The sequence below is a fragment of the Taeniopygia guttata genome, chromosome 2 (genome assembly GCF_048771995.1).
Source record: "Taeniopygia guttata chromosome 2, bTaeGut7.mat, whole genome shotgun sequence".
NCBI classification, from domain to species: domain Eukaryota; kingdom Metazoa; phylum Chordata; class Aves; order Passeriformes; family Estrildidae; genus Taeniopygia; species Taeniopygia guttata.
The window spans coordinates 103,128,064-103,146,620 of NC_133026.1; the positions used below are offsets into that span (position 1 = coordinate 103,128,064).

Here is an 18,557-nt window from a genome sequence, read left to right on the forward strand (position 1 = left end):
ATTTCTGAAGATGAAAAGTAAAATTAATCTTGTTTAGTAGCCAAACAGAGGTAAAAGTCTACTTCTGGGTTGAATCTTGCAGTTTTCTATCTATTGTGCCATCCTGTATTTCACAGTTACTCCCTCAATGCCTGTATGACGGGCAGCACTGAAGCCAGCCAGTATGGGAAGGTTAGATATGATCCAGGTTAGATCTGAGATAAATGTAAACCTCTTGCCCTTCTCCTGGGGCTACCCACTCCCCGAGTAAAGGCCTGAGATATCCACTGGGATGGCTTTGTGCTCCATGAGGAGGTATTCATGAAATAAACATTAGTTTTTCTCCCCAGGGCATGAGACGTAATAGGAATAAGACACATAAAAATGGTTGTTGACTGTTTTCTCTGACAGCCCATAGGAATACTATGCAATTGGGATCTGGGTCCTCAGTGCTGGATTCTGCAGTGGGTTGTTTACAAGTCTCAAGTGTAGCATTTAAAATCTGATCTGTGGAGGTTTTTTTCTCCCCTGGACAAAGTTGATAAGCAGCTTTAAATGTCTGCCTCCTACCCAACACAATGGGATGATAACTTCTGCCATGAATTAATCAAGCTGCTTGTTAAAAAAACATTATCTTGCCACTCTTCTTCCAAGTCCTTTTGAATTCAGACAAATTTAACTGCTTTCTCTTCCATAGAAATGATACACTAAGGTTAATAACAGTTCAGGAGCACTCTAAGGTATGATTTTGCTGCGCGGTGTTTCTCAGGTTAAAAAAGAGCCTGATGGGTGCACCTGGAATGAGAGCCTGGCTTGCATTGTTCCTCAAGGGAAGGGGTGGATCACTTGAGCAATTAAAATGAAGGACTGAAATTGCAAGGCTCTGGGGTGTTGTGCCCTTTCTCTGCCAGAGGAGAGCAGAGAGGTGGGAGAATGTGGCCCCCACACCAGTGTGCTGGGCCTCCATGGCAGGAGGCTGTGCCCGCGGGAACAGGGGCCAAGGACATCCCGCTGCTGCTGTTCCCTGCCTAGCCGTGTTCCAGGCACGGCTGTCCGTGCGCCTCCAGCTCTGGGCACAAAGGGGTGATGGCACTCACCTCCTGTGTCAGGTTGTCACAAGGATTGATTCATTACAGTGAGTGCAACAATTACAGAACCTTCTAAAGAGGCTGTAGAGGTGGTATACAGTCAGTGTTAGTTGTCCCCTTGCTCTTGGCTCCTGTTTTGTGCTCCTGTAGAAAGGCTTGCAGCAGCATTTCCTAGTGCTCACTGGGATGGCTGGCAAGAGCCCCACCATACTGCACGGGCAGTGAGGCACAGCACGGGGAGAAGTTAAATCATCCTCATGCTTCCCTTCCAGAGGAAGAGCTGCAGAGGCTGGCAAGACCCCACCAAGGAGTAAAAGGGTCAGTTCTTGTAGTTCCTCCTCAGCTGTGCTTCCCTTCTATCCTTCCACCTGTTGTACATCTTGAGGAATTATTCCCTTAGTTTAGCTACTGTGAACTTATTTTTTCAGGCTAGCATCCTCCAGCTCCCTGCCTACTGGGTACACATGGTACCTCTGTGTACTCACCTGTAACTGCATGCTGGTCCCAGGGAAGATGTTCCCCAGACAGCTCACTCCTGAGAGCGGAGTGCAGTCACGAGAGGAGCTGCCCCCCATCTCTGCTGAGTCCCCTCGTGACGTTTCCCACCCTCTCAGCCCCTAAATTATCAGGCTAGCCCAGAGATCCGAAGCCTTGAGAGGAGGAATATCAGGAGATGGGCAAAGATTTCCAAAAGAGGCTCTTACCCCGATGTGGTTTTCCAGCTCTTCATTCTATTATGTGAGGGGAAAGAGCGGGGCAAATAGAGAACGAACAGGAAGGGTCAGGGGTTTATCTAGGCTCTGGACAGGGAGGGCTTCTCTGGCTCTCCGTCAACCCCGTCAGGGCAGGAAGGAGGGGTCCAGGTTTATCTGATCAGAGTCACGGGGGTCCGGGGAATGGGGAAACATGGCCTGAGCGCAATGTAACACCCCCGGGTGTTGGTGCGTGCAGGGGCTCGCAGCTCCCTGCAGCAGATGGATGTGGCGCGGGGAACACAGCAGCAGCACAGTACCAGAAACCAGGCAAAGGAATAGAGAGGGATCACTTGTTTGACTTCCAAGGAAGTTTTATTCCCCAGAGGATTCAGGGACAAGTGACAATAACTGAGGGCAAAAAGAAGACGCCTTGAAGGAGAGGTGGGAATAAGGGGAGGACACAGCCTTTTTCCAATAGGAAGGCATTAGGGGAGGGGTGCAGGGTAAGGGCTATCCAATAAAAGCCACTGAGGGGAAGGAGCAAATCTTGCACCCCAATCTTGCTTTGAGAAGGGGAATGAAGGACAGGGAACATTCCAAAGGGAACAAGGAGATTGGCAGGTGTATTGACATACACTTGGCAGGAAAAATTTGGGGTAAACAACTCGGGACTGAACCATTAGGGAAGCCACATGGGGTACATGGAATGAACCATTACAAACTTACAACAAGGAATATTTAAAACCTACTACAGAAGAATAAAGTGTAAAACAACTGACTGCCACACACACACCCTTTGCCATGTGAAAGCCCAGAGGGGAGCAAGCTACTCCCAGCAGTAGCACTAAGCAATGTTGCATTTTGCTGTGTCTCTTGAAATTCATAGATCTGATCTTTTCCCGACCTGACAGACCTCCCGTCTCTTACCACCATGCACCCCACAGCCACTGCTAACATATGTCCTAGAGGTGGCTCAGATACTCTCACAAGGGGCATGTTGCCCTTCAGCTGCCTCTTCCCTCCATGACCTGCCCATGTACACTAACACACAGCTTCCCACTCCTCTATCAAGTTTCTTTGTTTTTGTTACTCTTCACACTATAGCAGAAGGGAATCTTAAAATGCCTTTTTTCTTTTCTATTTTTTTTTTCTATAGGGAAGGCCTTTAGAGCTAGGAGGAGGTATTTTAGTACTTTTCAGAGCCTGAGCTGCCATGGTGTGTGCTGCAAGAGAAGCAAGAACACCACACACTGAAAATCACAGTCTGGTTGAGTGGAGAGGGTTCCTACTGTATGCTCTGTGTGTGACTATTCCTAGAAAACCTGTGAATTTTCTGAGGAAAAGCCATTTGGAAGGCTGTGGGAAAGATTTATCTCTGACATGTCTCCTGATTTCTCTTCTTTGAAGAGGGTAGACAGCAGCACCAATGGTTCTACACTGATGACAGCCTAATTATCACAAGGGCTAGGGGAGGAGTAGTTTTCTACTTACATCCCAAACTCTTAGTGCACTCAAAACTAGATTATCCATGAGTTTTCCACAGTCTTTTTATGAAAAAGTTTTTTTCTGCTTAGTTTAAACTTGGCTTTTTCCTGTTTGGAAAGACAGAACTGGGCCTGCTAACTTAGCATTTAGAATTTGTCTAAGTTGAGGAAGAAAATGTGACTCAAGAATTTTCCATTGACAGACCTCTAGCAAAACTCTAAGATTTGACCTGCTAAACATCTAGCAATTACCTATCTCATTAACTACTTTCTTTTTTTCAGATAAAAGCAACTTTTTAATTTTACTTAGCATTTTCCTGTTACTGAATATCTTCTTATCAGTGAATAGTGAATAGTTCTACACACAAAACCCTGCTTCACATATCCAAATTGCTTCCTTCCTGCTATAAATGGATGTTTAGCATAGTAATCTGGAGTGAAAGGCACAAGATTAGCAATGCAGCCACTGAGAGTGTGTTATTGTGTTGGGCTTTTCTTTGGTTTCTACTTTCAAATAGCTTTATTCCTAAAGAATGTGGAAGTTACATTTTTAGCAAGTTGCTGGTTTCTGTATAGAAGGAAAATACCTTTTTCAACCTCAGTGCTGACCTGCCCTTTCTAGTCACCAAGGAAAATACTTCAAATCACAAAAGGCACATAAAAAAGCTCTTAATCCTACAATTTTTGTTAATGATATGCTGAATGCTATGGAATTAAATTGCCCTGAGAATCCTAATTAATTGAAAATCAGGTCCCCAATTCATCTTGTTAAAAACAGGACCTATTTTTAACAATCTGAGCAATGAAAATCAGGATCTATTCCTAGGGAGACATGCAGATTTTTTTTTTTTTTTTTTTTTGGTATGTTTTCTGTTTCTTGAGCCCTTGAACTTGGTGTTTGTGTGCTTTCTTCACCAACTGTCAAAGCTCGATATTTTTTTCCTTTAACTGGAAAGGTTTCTGTAAGCCTCATGAGATGAGCTTTAAGAAAAACATAATGAATTGCAGAAGCATAATAAATAGCAGTCATTGGCAGCACTAGATCATTCTTCCCTCTAGTGGCTGGCTCACTCCAGTGACAGCAAGTGGAGCCCTTTACTAACATCTTGAGGAATTACTCCCTTAGTTTAGCTACTGTGAACTTATTTTTTCAGGCTAGCATCCTGAGGTAATGTGATGAATCCTGAGGGACCTCCAGTTCCCTTCCTGCTGGGTAATCCATGATACCTCTATGTACACATCCGTGACTGTGTTATTTGACCAGACTTTCAGTTTTTCAAGGTCACCTCTACAGTGTTCTCAATCTTTTCCAATCCCTTCTGTACATTTTATTATATGATTCCTAGTAGCAGTCAGGTAAAGTATGTTGACCTAGTTCTATTGCATTTCTGTAGTCCAGCAGGGTGATTTATCACAGCTGATCTCTGATGTATATTAAATTGCAAAAGTGATGAATTTGAAGCAGCTTAGCTTGTCTAGTCATCGTGCAACACTGTGTTTAGTGAGCAGGAGACCAGCGCTTCTTCCATCTCCTTGGATGTGTCAGTGCATGCCCATACAACAGAAGGCAGCTCAGGTGTGTTCTTGTCATTAACAACTGACCCATCCCTCCCTGGATAATTGCAGGAAATGTAAAGCTGCTGCAGAGTTGAAATGCTCAACCTAATTTTGCTTAGTTTGAACCCCCATATATATTTAGTTGGAGGGAACGAATTCAATGGATTGACAAATTGGCCCTTACCTAACACATCACAAGAGAAACCAGAGTCCCAGGACACTGAGCAGCCCTTTGAAGGTGGCATCCCACCTGCACATGACATACTGATGTTCAAACATCATCACACATGTCTCTGCCCTGGTGATCCTGACAATAACAAATGGATTAATGTTATCATAATGTTGTTGTTTTCCTAATCAAGGTGAAAGAGCAGTCAGAATACCTGCTGTATGTACAACAGCCATTGAAGGAAGAGGTCATTTGAGGAAGAGGGTACTTGCTCATGTAACAAAATTAAATTATGTAAGTTCTGGGCAAAATTCTGTCTCTCCTCATAAGAGTTGTGAGGCTTTAGAAAGGACTACCAGTTTCATTACAATTTATTTAAAATTGACATTTTAGGTATTAAATAAGTTACTGAAATTTTACTACCTTTTTCAATGGGTTACTGAAGTTTTATTAGGCTGGAGAGCTTTTCAAGCAGTTTTGTCATGTCTCAGCAAAACCATTGACTTGAGATGATATTATATCCATACCAATCACCATCCATAATCAATAATGGTTTTAATCAGAAAATATACTTATTCTCAAGTATCTTTTGACCATCACTCCAAACATTCTTTAGTCTTGATTAACCAGGAATTCTGCTTTATATACAATATCAGTCTCTGGGGCTGAAGATTACTATTTCAGTTGTTCGGAGACCTTCACTTCCAGTAATACAATAAAAATTTGGTGCTGCTATTCATTTTCATCAAAGAAGCTCAGTTATGTTTGCTGACTTTATTTCAGCATTGCAAAGCCACCTACAGCCACAGAGGTGCTGTAGGGAAGTATTTACACATGTGGAATGTTTTCTGAGGTGGAAGGTTTATATTACTTCTCCTCCAGGTCAAACAGCAAATTTCAGTCCACATTGGAATCTGAACCCATGAACAACAATCAATTGTTTTTAGTTTTACATGTCAGCAGATGATATTTATCCAGAAAAATTTAGAGGAGTTTTTGGGGGCTGTTTTTTTTGTTGTGTTGGGGTTTTTTTCTGTTGTGGTGTTTTAATCAAAAGCATAGATATCCAAGTATTTTCATACTCTGAGCAGGACCAAAGGCCATCTTCAGCTTCACCATGTATCCTTCAACATAATGTACCATATATATTTTGTTCTGAAGAGGGGTTGTTCTCTTAACTCGTTCACCAAGTGTTTGTTTCGTGGTTTAGATGGGATAGAGAGCGCACTAGAAATCAGTATTGAACTAGCCTTATCCCCTTCAACAAATGCAGACATTTGTGCTTTTTATTTTTTTCCCTTACTTTTTTCATTGGAAAAGAGTAGTGTACCATTTCAGTAAACCACATATTTTAATTCCAAGTATAGAAATTAAATTCAAAAAAATATTTGGAAATATTTAAGAATGCCTGCTGTTACAGTTCAAGAAGCTACCTGACTTCCTCAGGGTTAAGGCTTTCTTCCTCTAAAATGAGCTGCACAAGCCTTCTGGAGTTCCACAATCCCGAAGGGCATCCACTCTTTGGAAGTACTTTTTACATTCTCATTGCCTCCATCTGAATCATTGTACTTGACACTGACAGTGTGATGAATGACATGACAACTGGTTGTCTGTTCCTTTACTAACAGACCCAAATAAAGGTTTCAGGGTATTTCTGGTTCAGGGGATTAAAAAAATACCTATTTCAAAGAATTACATGCAGGATTTTGCATTATTATGAAGATTTCTTAAGACATTTATTTATTTGGTTCTCTCATGCTCAAAAATAAAATTAGTTCTACTTTATCAGGGTTTATTCTATACAAGTTTGCCCCAACAACATCCTATAACACAAAGTATATGTTCAGGTTAGGTTTTTTTTTATAAGGAGGCAAAAAAGTCTAAAAATGTGTGTTAAGCATTATTTCACATTTTTTCAACAAACTTCCTATTGATCAGAAGATTTTCGTAATGGATATCGGCTTCAGACTTCAACCTTCAGATATTTAGTGCTTTGGCCCTGTTTATTGGAGCATTGGCAACACAACTTGCCCAAACCACTACATATATACCTGAAATAACAGGTTATCACCTCATGTTGTATCTCAGAACAGCAAACAGGTCTTTTGTAATTACTACAGAACAAAACTGGAAAGACTTTGGAATAGAAACAGATAATATTAAAACATATGTGGATAACTGGGAGTTTGGAATTAGCTGGGCTTGTTTTGAGGAATTTCTTTTGATGTAAAAGCATTTGAAGGGAAAGTGATAGCGTCTTCTTTTTGTCTGAGGAATAGCTCTGGTAAAGTTATATGGAGAGAAATTCTCCCTGCTCCTGGGGTATTGCTTTTGCTTTGTAAGGTTAGTAAGAAAAGATAAAATCCCCCAGAGCAGCAGACTGCTGCCCAGATTATCAGTGAAGAATTTTCCAGAAACCCTACTGCATACCATAATTTTTTGAATTACTTGCTATCCAGACATTACCTTAAATGAAAACATAGATTAAAAGTTACTATTTCTAGCTTCTTTGGTATGACAGGAGAAATTGCAGGGTTTTATCTTAGCCAGTTTCTCCAAAAATCTTTGCTTCTTTTATCAGGAAGAGACAGCTGCAAGTAATATCTGAGCTCCAACCTGTACTTATCCAGACTCACCTTGAGAAAATGGCGGTAGAGTTATCCAGGAGCTCATTGCTCTGTTTTACCACACCCCCAACCTCAGGAGTAGCTGGATCCTATTTCAAATCACCATCTTCCAGGTGTCTGCAGGGAAACAAAATGTACTGAGAAACACTTGTTTATAAAAGAAGAAAAGGCAGGCTTCTCTTCAGGCATTTTAAACTGTTCGGTGTTTTTCAAACACAAAACAGCTAAAATGGAGAATACTGAAGTAGCCACTTAATAAGAGGGCATACATGATCATTCAAAATTACCCCATCAAGAGGGAAGAGGAGAGAAAATCCATAGTCACCACCAGCGCATATTATACTCACAGCATTTAGTAGGTAGCATGCTTTGCCTTGTACTGAATCCTGCTGTCTCAAATTTTCATTTGGACATAGGGCTGTTACTCAGAGAATTAAGAAGGTGAGCTCACCCCCTTAGCTGAGTTGGATTGAGGATTATTCCCTTCTCCCTGGCAGATTTTCTGGCCTACCCTCCTCATTGCTTTAAAATGTGCTTGCTTTTCAGTTTCTCCAGCAGTTTGGCTTGTGTTGCACATCTGTACAGATGGTGTTGAATCCGCTGCTTTTGCTTTTTTTTGTTTCCCTTTACTAGGTAGCCAAAAGTTTTGAAATGGCAGAATACTGAATAGGAAGTGAAAAATTGCTGCATATGTAAAACACATTTTTTGGAAAATGCAGGTGTCTGTTTATGTATGTGAAGATTTTGGAGTAATGTTGTTGACTTGCAAAACTAAGATACTTCCCTAATCTCACTGGGAGCTGTTTATGCAGATCTAATCTGGATGTTTGAGAATGTCTTTCTGAAGGAGGTGACTCAAATGCAGATATGAGACAGGGCTTGCAGGCACATGGCCATGCAGTGTGTGGGTGATCACTGCCTGGTTTCAAGTCCAGGAGGACCTGTGGAGTTGAAGACACTGAAAGCTCAAAATACATTGCAAGTTTTCAGGAAAAAATTTCTCTTTAAATAAATACTGCAGTGACATTCACCAGAGCAAATACTTTCTCAGTATTTACCTAGAAAACATTATTTGTAGGTAAATACTGCCCAATATTGTAACTTGGAGTAATACGGGAGGGCCATTCAGTTAACGGGAAGTCTGCCCAGAAAATGCCTTTTAGTGAGCTGGAGCTCCATCCTCCCACTCCCGGGAGCAAGCCAGAGCTCCTGCATAAATCCTGGTGCTAAGCAGGCAGAGCTGGTTGTGCTGCCAGCTCAGCACACTGCCAGGTGACATTCCTGAAAAGTAACTGCTTTCCTTTTGTGGTTTGGCAGAGAGCTGTAACTCTTTGGTGTTCCCACTGGCAGAATTAATCAAACTCTTAACAAATGAATGGGGGAGAACTGAAAATTTAGCTAAGCAGGTGAGATCTGAGCTTGTGGAGACTGTGATTTTACAAGGACTGCAACAGATCTCTTCTTTATATACTTTAGGCCTTCCTGTACCTAAAGAGAGGATACAAGAGAGCTGGACAGGGCCTTTTTACCAGGGCATGTAGTGATAGGACAAACGGGAATGCTCGAATTCCTAAAATAAGAATTAATCTGAGGAGACTGCAGATGACTTTTAAGTTTCACTTGTGAGAAGAGGAGGCACTGAAGTAACCAAGAATGGAAAGTGATGTGGAATCAGATAGATAAGCCTGGCCGTGATGAGAAGAACTGAAGGAGTGGCTTCTATAAGAAGGAAGGTATAACTTTTGTGCTGGCAAACACTTCATCAAAGCAGTGGTGGAAGGCTTCATTCTCACCCCAGCAAGGTCCAAAGGGCTCCAAGCAAGGCTGTGAGTATGGCTGACTTGCTCAGGCCCTCAGGCAGTCTGCATTCTCAGTCCATTATATCTGGTGCAAGGCAAGATCTTTTCCAGCTTGGGTAAATATATTTCTCTGTGCTGAGCAGCATGGGTTCCTGGGATCACTAGTGCCCATTCAAAAGACACTTGAGCTGAAAAAGGCAAGAGCCTTTGTCATCCATTTGGTCTAGGCTCAGACAAATTGCCTCCATCAAGGACATCCAAAAACCCTTTTGAACGTGTACCCAATAAGATTGGCAGTAGGGGGGCATTAAGGCTTTCCTCAAAGGGTCTTCTAAGAGGAGAACTGTTCTTCTCAAGCTGGCTGCTCTCCACAATGTTACATCTTACCCTGCTTATCATGACAAGATAGGGTGGATTTGTCTTCTAGTGTAAGCAGAAAATGGTTTTACACAGAAGCAGCTTACCCTGGCATCACTGGGTTGAGCTGGTTCATCTGGGTGGAACTATTTCTACCTTTCAGAATCTCTTTTCACTCTCTGGGATGGAAGAGTGCTCACAACTATTCCCACGCACACACACACACATGGCAATCAGAACCAGCATGTAGACCAGATTTCTGATTAAAGAGAATTGTATAATGTCTGTCTTCATCATCTTCCATCTGCTTTTCTTGCCAACTCAAATGTATATGTGCCACTTTCGTGCTGTGCTCTATTCTTTCACTATGTCTAGAAAGCAAGGAGAAAATATAGTATGTCAAAGACAAGGCAAATGTTCCTTAAATACATTAGCCTGTGGTATTTTTTTGATTGTACAACGTACCTGAGAGGATCTTTGAGATAAAAGGGAAGGTTTGTTTTAAAGTATATGTGAATTTTTATTCAATAGTCATCTTTGTTTGCTAATATTTTAATAACTAAAGATTGCTCATGAAATAAATTCATGCCACCTCAATACCTCTATATCCCAAAATAAGAAAAAGAACCCCAAAGCTTCTGTGTCCTTTGAGAGGAAAGCAGGATTGTAACAAAATCACGCTGGCAGTAGTCAGACATGGAAGTTTTTAAAAAGGACTGGGCTTTTTAGAAATATTTGCTGCCGTAAAACATTGGTCAAGTTCCTGCTGCCCTCAAACAAATAAACAGACAGGACACCATGTGCTCACTCAAAAACTGCACAACAGCTGAAGCTAGATGTGCATACTACCAAATTGTGGGGGGCTTTTGGATTGTTTTTTGGTTGTTTTTTTTTTTCCTTTTTAAGTGCTTTCTTCTATTTCCCAAGAGAATCTGAAAAATTGGACAGAGAAAAATACACCATACTACAATTTCTGCCTCTTCTCAACATGGGAAAAACTCCATGTCACAGGCATGTCCATGTAGTTTTGTGATATGTGTTGGCTGGTCCAACCAGCAATAGCAGACAATTTCTGGTCTGGTAGTAGAAGCAAAAGGAAGAAATGTCATTTTTCTGTTTATGGCATTGTTTTGCTCTTCTGCAGATAAGCTTTTCCTGTATATCTCCAAGTTTTGTAATTTTCTTTCTCACACTTGACCCTTTAGCAAGGCCTGGACATAAAGAGAGGTTTTATTGGGATTTTTTTTTTTTAGCTTTGAGGCAGGAACTCCCCATGAGGAGGTTCACTTGTTTATAAACAAGAAAGCAAAAGGAGATCTTCAAACCCAGAAAAATCTGGAGTGGAGAGGGCAGATGCTAAAAACTGTTTATGTGCTGCCCTTGTCTCCATCAGTGACATGAGAGCTCCCTGTTCACTGCACCAAGAAGCAGCAGAATATGGATGCCAACACAGAAAAATTACCCCAGCCTGGTTGACCCATGTCATGAGCAGAATCAGAGAGCTGCACATCAGTAAATTGTTCTCTCCATCTTCCCCTCTGGTGTCCTTCAGTGTTCACCTTGTGTAAGGCTGTACTGGATTATTCTACCTTCTAGCAACACTAAAATGCAAATAAAATTAAGCAGAGAAATGTATGTTGGATCTGCCCACCAGCCACACCAGAGGTGGGGCATTCAGCAGAGGATAATTTATCCCCATGAAACCAAACTGTCAATTGTATGTAGCAAAACTGAGAGCTGGGATACTCAACAGTAGTGGTTTGAGATTTATTTTTTCTTGGTTTCGTGTTGCATGTGGTGCATTTTTTGAGGTGTTCTTCTTTGTTTGAAGGCAAGTTTTAGCACACTCCTCTGCTGGCTTACAGAATTATTTGGGACATATTTCTGGACTTTTACTTTACTCTGCTTTGCCATTTTCTGTTGGCAGAATACAATACCCATCTGGCACAACACTGTACTTTGTGCTATGATTCTGACTGCTGAACTTGCAGGAGACAATACAGTCTCAGGACTACATTTTATTATATTGTATCTGGCCTAAAGGGGGAGAAAAGCAGCCATCACAAGACTTGGTTTTCTCTTTCTTCATTCAGAAAGAAATGTGATAAATGAAAGTGTTTTTTATAACAAGCATGTATATGACAGAGTGCATTGTGCATTCCTAAATTAAAAGGAAATATTTGAAACTAAAATTGCCTGCTTATGTAAGTCCCTGTTGTCTATCTCTGACATTTGAAAGATATATTCAAGGCATAGGAACTCTTCCAAGAATATATTCAATGTTATTTCACTGTTAATTGCTAACAATGCATTTTGATATAGAATCACAGAATTGCAGAGTGTTAAGGGCTTGGAATGGACCTTAAAGATCATCTAGCCCATTCCCCCACTGCCATAGGGCAGGGACACCTCCCACTAGACTGGGTTGTTCAAGGCCTTGTCCAAATTGGTTTTGAGGACTGCCAGGGTTGGGGCATTCACAGCCTCCCTGGGCAACCTGTTGCAATATCTAACCATCCTCAAAGTAAAGAATTTCTTCCTAACATCTAACATATTTTTTCCTTTTTTCAGTTTGTAGCTTTTACTCCTTGTCCTTTCACTGCAATTCTTGATGAAGGGTCCCTCTCCAGCTTCCCTGTAGCTTCCAGAGCAAAACAGCTGAATCTAGCTCCTCTCACAAATGTCTACACCAACCAACTCCTTACTCTGCAAATAATCAATGAGGGACCAGAATGTGTTTTCATCTGAATTAAATAATGTAAATCATGCTAATATTGTATAAATACAAACACATCTGTAACAGTGAGTTAAAAGTATTTCTTACCATGCATGTTGCAACAGTGGTAGGGTGATTAGATGCGTGTGTTTTAAACACTTTCTTTTCTCTATGTGAATGAAAACAGGAGAATAGGCTTCAGTATTTCAGTGTTCGAAATGTACAGAGCAGAAATCTCAGTGCAGTATGCAAATATTTCCTTTATACATCTACATGATCTTCTGGTTCAGATGCTTCACTAGAACATGTTTTCTGATTACATGAACATTTTCCTGCCTCTCAGAGCTTCTCATGGAATTTTTGTAGCATTTTGGCCTCATTGGTGGGGTAACTTGATCTTCTCTGATGCACAGTGCAGATCAGAGACACTTGCCTTCCTCTGCCTGGTGAGTATTTATTTATCTGCTGGGACTCAGCAGACTCCATTTCCACCTACTTCAGCTCAGGGCTGGCTCCTTCTCTTGCAAATCCCCTTAGGAAATCCACAATGGCAATCAGCAGAGCAGCAGCAATACAGAGCCCTCATATCTCCTCCTGGTGCCTCTTGCTGTGGTTTTTGGGAAGCACATCCAATAGTGCTGTGCCTTCCACCTTGTGTGGTATCAGCGTGATGCTGTTGTGGCTGTGCTCCCATCCTCTAGGTAAGGCCTGGGGTAAGGGCAGCAGTGTGGGGAAAAAGCATGGTGCAGCCAGTGTGAGTGTGGCACAGAAATGATGGAGCATGCTTGAGGAGCTTGTTTAAGAATCTAAATAATTCACATCCCACTTCTGCCAAATAATACATCCAATGAAGTGAGTGGAGCCAAAAGACCATTTCGTATTGGCCAAAGAGCTGCCCAAAGTCTCAGACCCTGGCATGTTGTACTTATTGTGGAATTACAATAGCACAAAGAGAAATTTAGGTAATGCAGGATGAAAAAGAGACGGTCTTGAACCCTCAAGGAAGAAAAAGGTTTTTTCATTTACACGTTACTGGTAATAGTAACTCCAAGAAAATTAATTATACATTCAGATCTTGCATATCATACATAGTCAGATTTATTCCTAAATGGCATATTATCAAAATTTCCAGTGGCATTTCAGCTGTTCATTAAACTTTACTGTAGGACATAGTGACGATTTATTACACAGCTATAAAAGCAGCAGTAATCATTATAAATGCAAGCTTTCAATGTCTCTTTCTCTATGTTTAAATCCTTTTTATTCTCCTTTTTTCCCCTACCACTGCATCTAATGAAACAGAGATGGTAGCAATCAGTAAGCAAGGAGCCACCTCCTTCAACAGCAGCCAGTTACTTTGTCTGATTTATACAGGAGATGGGAGGTGTGCACAGATTAAGATAAGTAGACCCCTGTAAAATATGGTTCTGGATTTGTGTCAAACTAGCCAGTTGTATAGTGAGGAACAAAAACAAAAAAGAAAAAGACAGCTGTGCTGAGGACCCACATCTGAAAATAAAAGGGGGGAACATCTACTTTCATGAGGAATTCCTTTGTTTCAAGCAGAGTTGTGAAAACAATATGCAACACTAATACATACAGAAAATTTATTTCTATACTCTTTGTGGTGGCTTTCCATGCCACTTCCATGAGTGTCTTACATAATCTTTACTCTGGCTGCCACAGCAAAGTCTTTGTGCTATGGATACTCACATTTTGCTTTATTGGTTTCACTCTTTAAAGTGCATGTGCCTCAGCCCTTGCAGATTTCTTGGTAATATCTGTGCATTGAATCTTATGATGTGCTGCAGTCTTCTTGCAAGCTCAGCTAATCAGTGGGCAGCAACAAGCCCCAGGTGACGTATTTGACTAACTGGCAGCTAATCAAGTTGATTTGAATTTTGCATGTCACATATTGGCAGCAAACTGTTCACATCATAATCATAAAATACATTTTGAACCAATCTAGGAAGTGCATTTCAAGCAATGCTGATCAGTTTGCAAATCTGCAGCATGGTGAAGTAGCTCACATGCATCAGAAAAATTATGTCTGTTGAATTATTCATTCAATTTTTCTTTAATCCAATAACAGGCAACAATTTTTTTTCCAAGAGTTACGTGGTTAGTGTTAGTTACCAAAATGCAGTAAACAAATGTAATCATTAGTAACAGTTGATTTTTCACCACATTTTCTACCTTTTTTTGAGTTGTTTGGAGCACCATTTATTCTGATGTCTAAACAGGTTTTGTCATGTGGAATCAAATGGTGTAAGGGGTCAAAGAGTATGGCAATGGCTGTTGTATTGCACTGTATGCACAGTGAAAATGGCAAGCAAGGGCTTTCTCTTAATTCTGTGACAGGAGTATCAGATAATTAGCATAAGTTTACATATTTTTATTAGGAAGGTAATTAGCAGCCAGAGAATATAGTATTGTAGAGATGGCCTAGGTTTTATTACAGTATTGGATGATTCAGAAATAGACCCAGTTTCTGAACTACTTAGGTGAGTATTTGAGTATATGAGGATTACATAATGGAATCGTCCTCCCAAAATGCATTGACAATTACCAGAATTGTGCATGCCACTGGGAAATTGCTGATACTAATTACCATCATTAGATACTTGAATACAAAATATCTGCAAATGCTTCAGGAATTAGAAATAAAATGGATTCTCTTCTTTCAGGTCAGCTGTGCATATATTTCTAAATACTAGGAGGCAAAGATTAAGCCTGTAGTTAGGTTACAGATTTTTCTTTCATATACCTGTAAACATCTCTATGAGATTTACATTTTAAAATGGAAAATTTAATTAATATTTTAATTTGTTTTCTTTGTGATACATTTTTTTTTAATCAAAAAATACATCAAAGACTCACCCTTTTGATACCTTACAAAAGACATATCCCCCAAATAAACTGTATTTCATACAAGTGTATTTCTCTCACTTTTTGTGACTCACGTCTTTATAGGATGCCTCAGGTTGTGAAGACAGCACTTAGCCAGCACATTCAGAGGATAAAGCATCTCACAAGTGGAGGATTGTTCTAGCTGACTCTTAGCACATATGGCAAGAACACAGCAGAAGTAGAAATTCCCTGGGGAATGGGGGTGGGAGGGGTTTTTATTTGGTTTTGATTCCTCGTACATCTCACCTGTCACTTGTATTAAAAAACTAGGCAAAGTTATTCCTTCAGAAATATAACTGCGACTTTTAATCTTCTAATTTGACATCATTGTGTAAAGCTACTTCCCTAGCATGTATTTTGTTAAGTCGAGGCTTAAGCCAGATCTAAAACAAAATTTAAAGCATATCAAACCCTATCAGGTGGCCTATGCTGTTGGAATTATTTCCCAGATTAAGGCATACTATGAGTGAGTTTTGCATAGTTTATATGATCTGCCTGCCCTATTGGCCTGTAGCCCCTTGAAAGCCCCATGAGAAACAGTCTTGTTTCATGAGGACATACTCATACTCACTCCTGTTTCATGAGTACTACTTTCTGCAGTATACATGAGAACATGTCAGAGTCACATCACCAGCAGCATTTCGAGATGTGGCTGTTCAGTTGATAAATTTAGGATCATCCTGCCGATCAAACTATCAGGCCTCTTCCTTCTTTACCTGCCTCCCCAGCTGGTTTTGATGGTTGCTGCATTAATCTCTGTAAGACCACAGGGCTTTCTCTACTGCTCATCTCAGTGGTTCCTCTTGCTCTTTTAAAGATCAACTCGTGAAGTCATTTCAGTGTTGTCACTTCAAAAGTCCCTCATAGTGGGGGGGTGGGGTTGCTAGAGCTGGATGCTGTAAAATTTTTTCATTCTGCTGTCAGTAAAGAAAATGAACATGATTTTGCCATTATGCTGAGACATGGTTTACAAAAAAATGAAAAGAAAATCCTTTCTGTCCTTTTCTCTTCCTTGAACCAAATAAAAGGGTGGCGTAATCCAAATAAAAGTACTGACATTGCCTTTATTTTATAAATATACAAGGACTGTGTCATGACTTGTTCAAGTCATACTGTCCCACAGAAAAACATCTGGTTATCTCACTCCTGGTGAGGCCATTTGGATTTGATGGAATATCTTTCTTTCTTTCTTTCTTTCTTTCTTTCTTTCTTTCTTTCTTTCTTTCTTTCTTTCTTTCTTTCTTTCTTTCTTTCTTTCTTTCTTTCTTTCTTTCTTTCTTTCTTTCTTTCTTTCTTTCTTTCTTTCTTTCTTTCTTTCTTTCTTTCTTTCTTTCTTTCTTTCTTTCTTTCTTTCTTTCTTTCTTTCTTTCTTTCTTTCTTTCTTTCTTTCTTTCTTTCTTTCTTTCTTTCTTTCTTTCTTTCTTTCTTTCTTTCTTTCTTTCTTTCTTTCTTTCTTTCTTTCTTTCTTTCTTTCTTTCTTTCTTTCTTTCTTTCTTTCTTTCTTTCTTTCTTTCTTTCTTTCTTTCTTTCTTTCTTTCTTTCTTTCTTTCTTTCTTTCTTTCTTTCTTTCTTTCTTTCTTTCTTTCTTTCTTTCTTTCTTTCTTTCTTTCTTTCTTTCTTTCTTTCTTTCTTTCTTTCTTTCTTTCTTTCTTTCTTTCTTTCTTTCTTTCTTTCTTTCTTTCTTTCTTTCTTTCTTTCTTTCTTTCTTTCTTTCTTTCTTTCTTTCTTTCTTTCTTTCTTTCTTTCTTTCTTTCTTTCTTTCTTTCTTTCTTTCTTTCTTTCTTTCTTTCTTTCTTTCTTTCTTTCTTTCTTTCTTTCTTTCTTTCTTTCTTTCTTTCTTTCTTTCTTTCTTTCTTTCTTTCTTTCTTTCTTTCTTTCTTTCTTTCTTTCTTTCTTTCTTTCTTTCTTTCTTTCTTTCTTTCTTTCTTTCTTTCTTTCTTTCTTTCTTTCTTTCTTTTTTCCCCCACCCAAAATTCCCAGGATATCCAGTGAGCACTCACCAAAGCTTCAGATCCGGAGCCACAGTTACCTGAGGGCAGTGAGCGAAGTCTCCATCAACAGGAGCCTGGACAGCCTGGACCCCGCAGGGCTGCTGACGTCCCCCAAGTTCCGCTCCCGCAATGAGAGCTACATGAGAGCCATGAGCACCATCAGCCAGGTGGGTCACATGCACCTGGGGCAGCCTGTAGAGCAGGTGTCACGCTGGACACTGCTTGCAATAGGAGAAACTTGATTTTGCTTTAAGTGGTGCTCACCAACACTCTCACTGAACAGGGTTCTTAAGGATCTTGTGCTTAGTACTTCTAATCAAAATTTTTAAATGCCTCAAAAAAAAAAGTTTGTATGCTGAGATACTAAAGTAAAAAAAATGTTTGTATGCTGAGATGCTAAAGTAAAATTAGGCTGTTAACAGTTTGTATTCCACAACTTTAATAGAGATTTTATTTTCTTTATGATATTTTATGCATTCTTTATTTTGTATACCTCCAAACATTTCACCTAAATAATACAAATATTACAGTATATATATTAGTGCAAAAATCTGTCTATATTTTTGCCCTGAAATCCTGTAAGAGATCTTTATGCTCCTAAACAAGAAGAAAAATGAAGTCTACTGTAACAGATTCAGTTTATGTGTTTTAATGTTATAAAATAGTCTGTCTTTGCATACTTGTACAGTTTAGTTCATAGAGAATAGATCTGAAAGCGCAAAAGTGCCAGTACACCATGGGGTAGAGGGCCAGAAGTTCATCTGCTACATCCTCTAACTCCTTGGGATGATTTTTGGCTTGTTAGCTTAAGTGGACCATTTGGGTAAATCACTTGGCTGAAAGAACTTCCTTATGCTAGTCCAGAAGTGCAGCAGGCAGTATTTGTGGTGCCAGATACTGATCCCTAATGACTGGCATGCCAAGTCATCACCATGTCAAAAAAAGTGTGTGACATCAGTGACACCAGGACTTCAGCTTTGGCCTTAACAAATACACATGTCATTCAATATGGAGCTGTAGTTTCCCTTTCTGTAGTATACTATATTTAGACACTTCAGAGTAGTCACCTGAGTATTTTGAAGTACTTTGAATAGGGCATGGGCTGATGCTCTTAAAAGTGGGTCAGGATGTATTTAGGAGAAAACAGCACAGAAATTTAGGTCTCAGAGACAACTACATGAACAT

General features: G+C 40.0%; 1 protein-coding gene across 18 annotated transcripts in view; it reads left to right on the forward strand.

Moving 5' to 3' along the window:
* Positions 1 to 18,557, forward strand: part of DLGAP1 (DLG associated protein 1) — a 401,209-nt gene that overhangs the window by 288,761 nt on the left and 93,891 nt on the right. For all 18 annotated transcript variants that reach the window (XM_030266041.4, XM_030266040.4, XM_041714249.2 and 15 more), the window contains one exon: positions 17,362 to 17,539. In XM_030266041.4, coding sequence (XP_030121901.1) covers positions 17,362 to 17,539 — 178 coding nt within the window. The remainder of the gene's footprint in view (positions 1 to 17,361; positions 17,540 to 18,557) is intronic.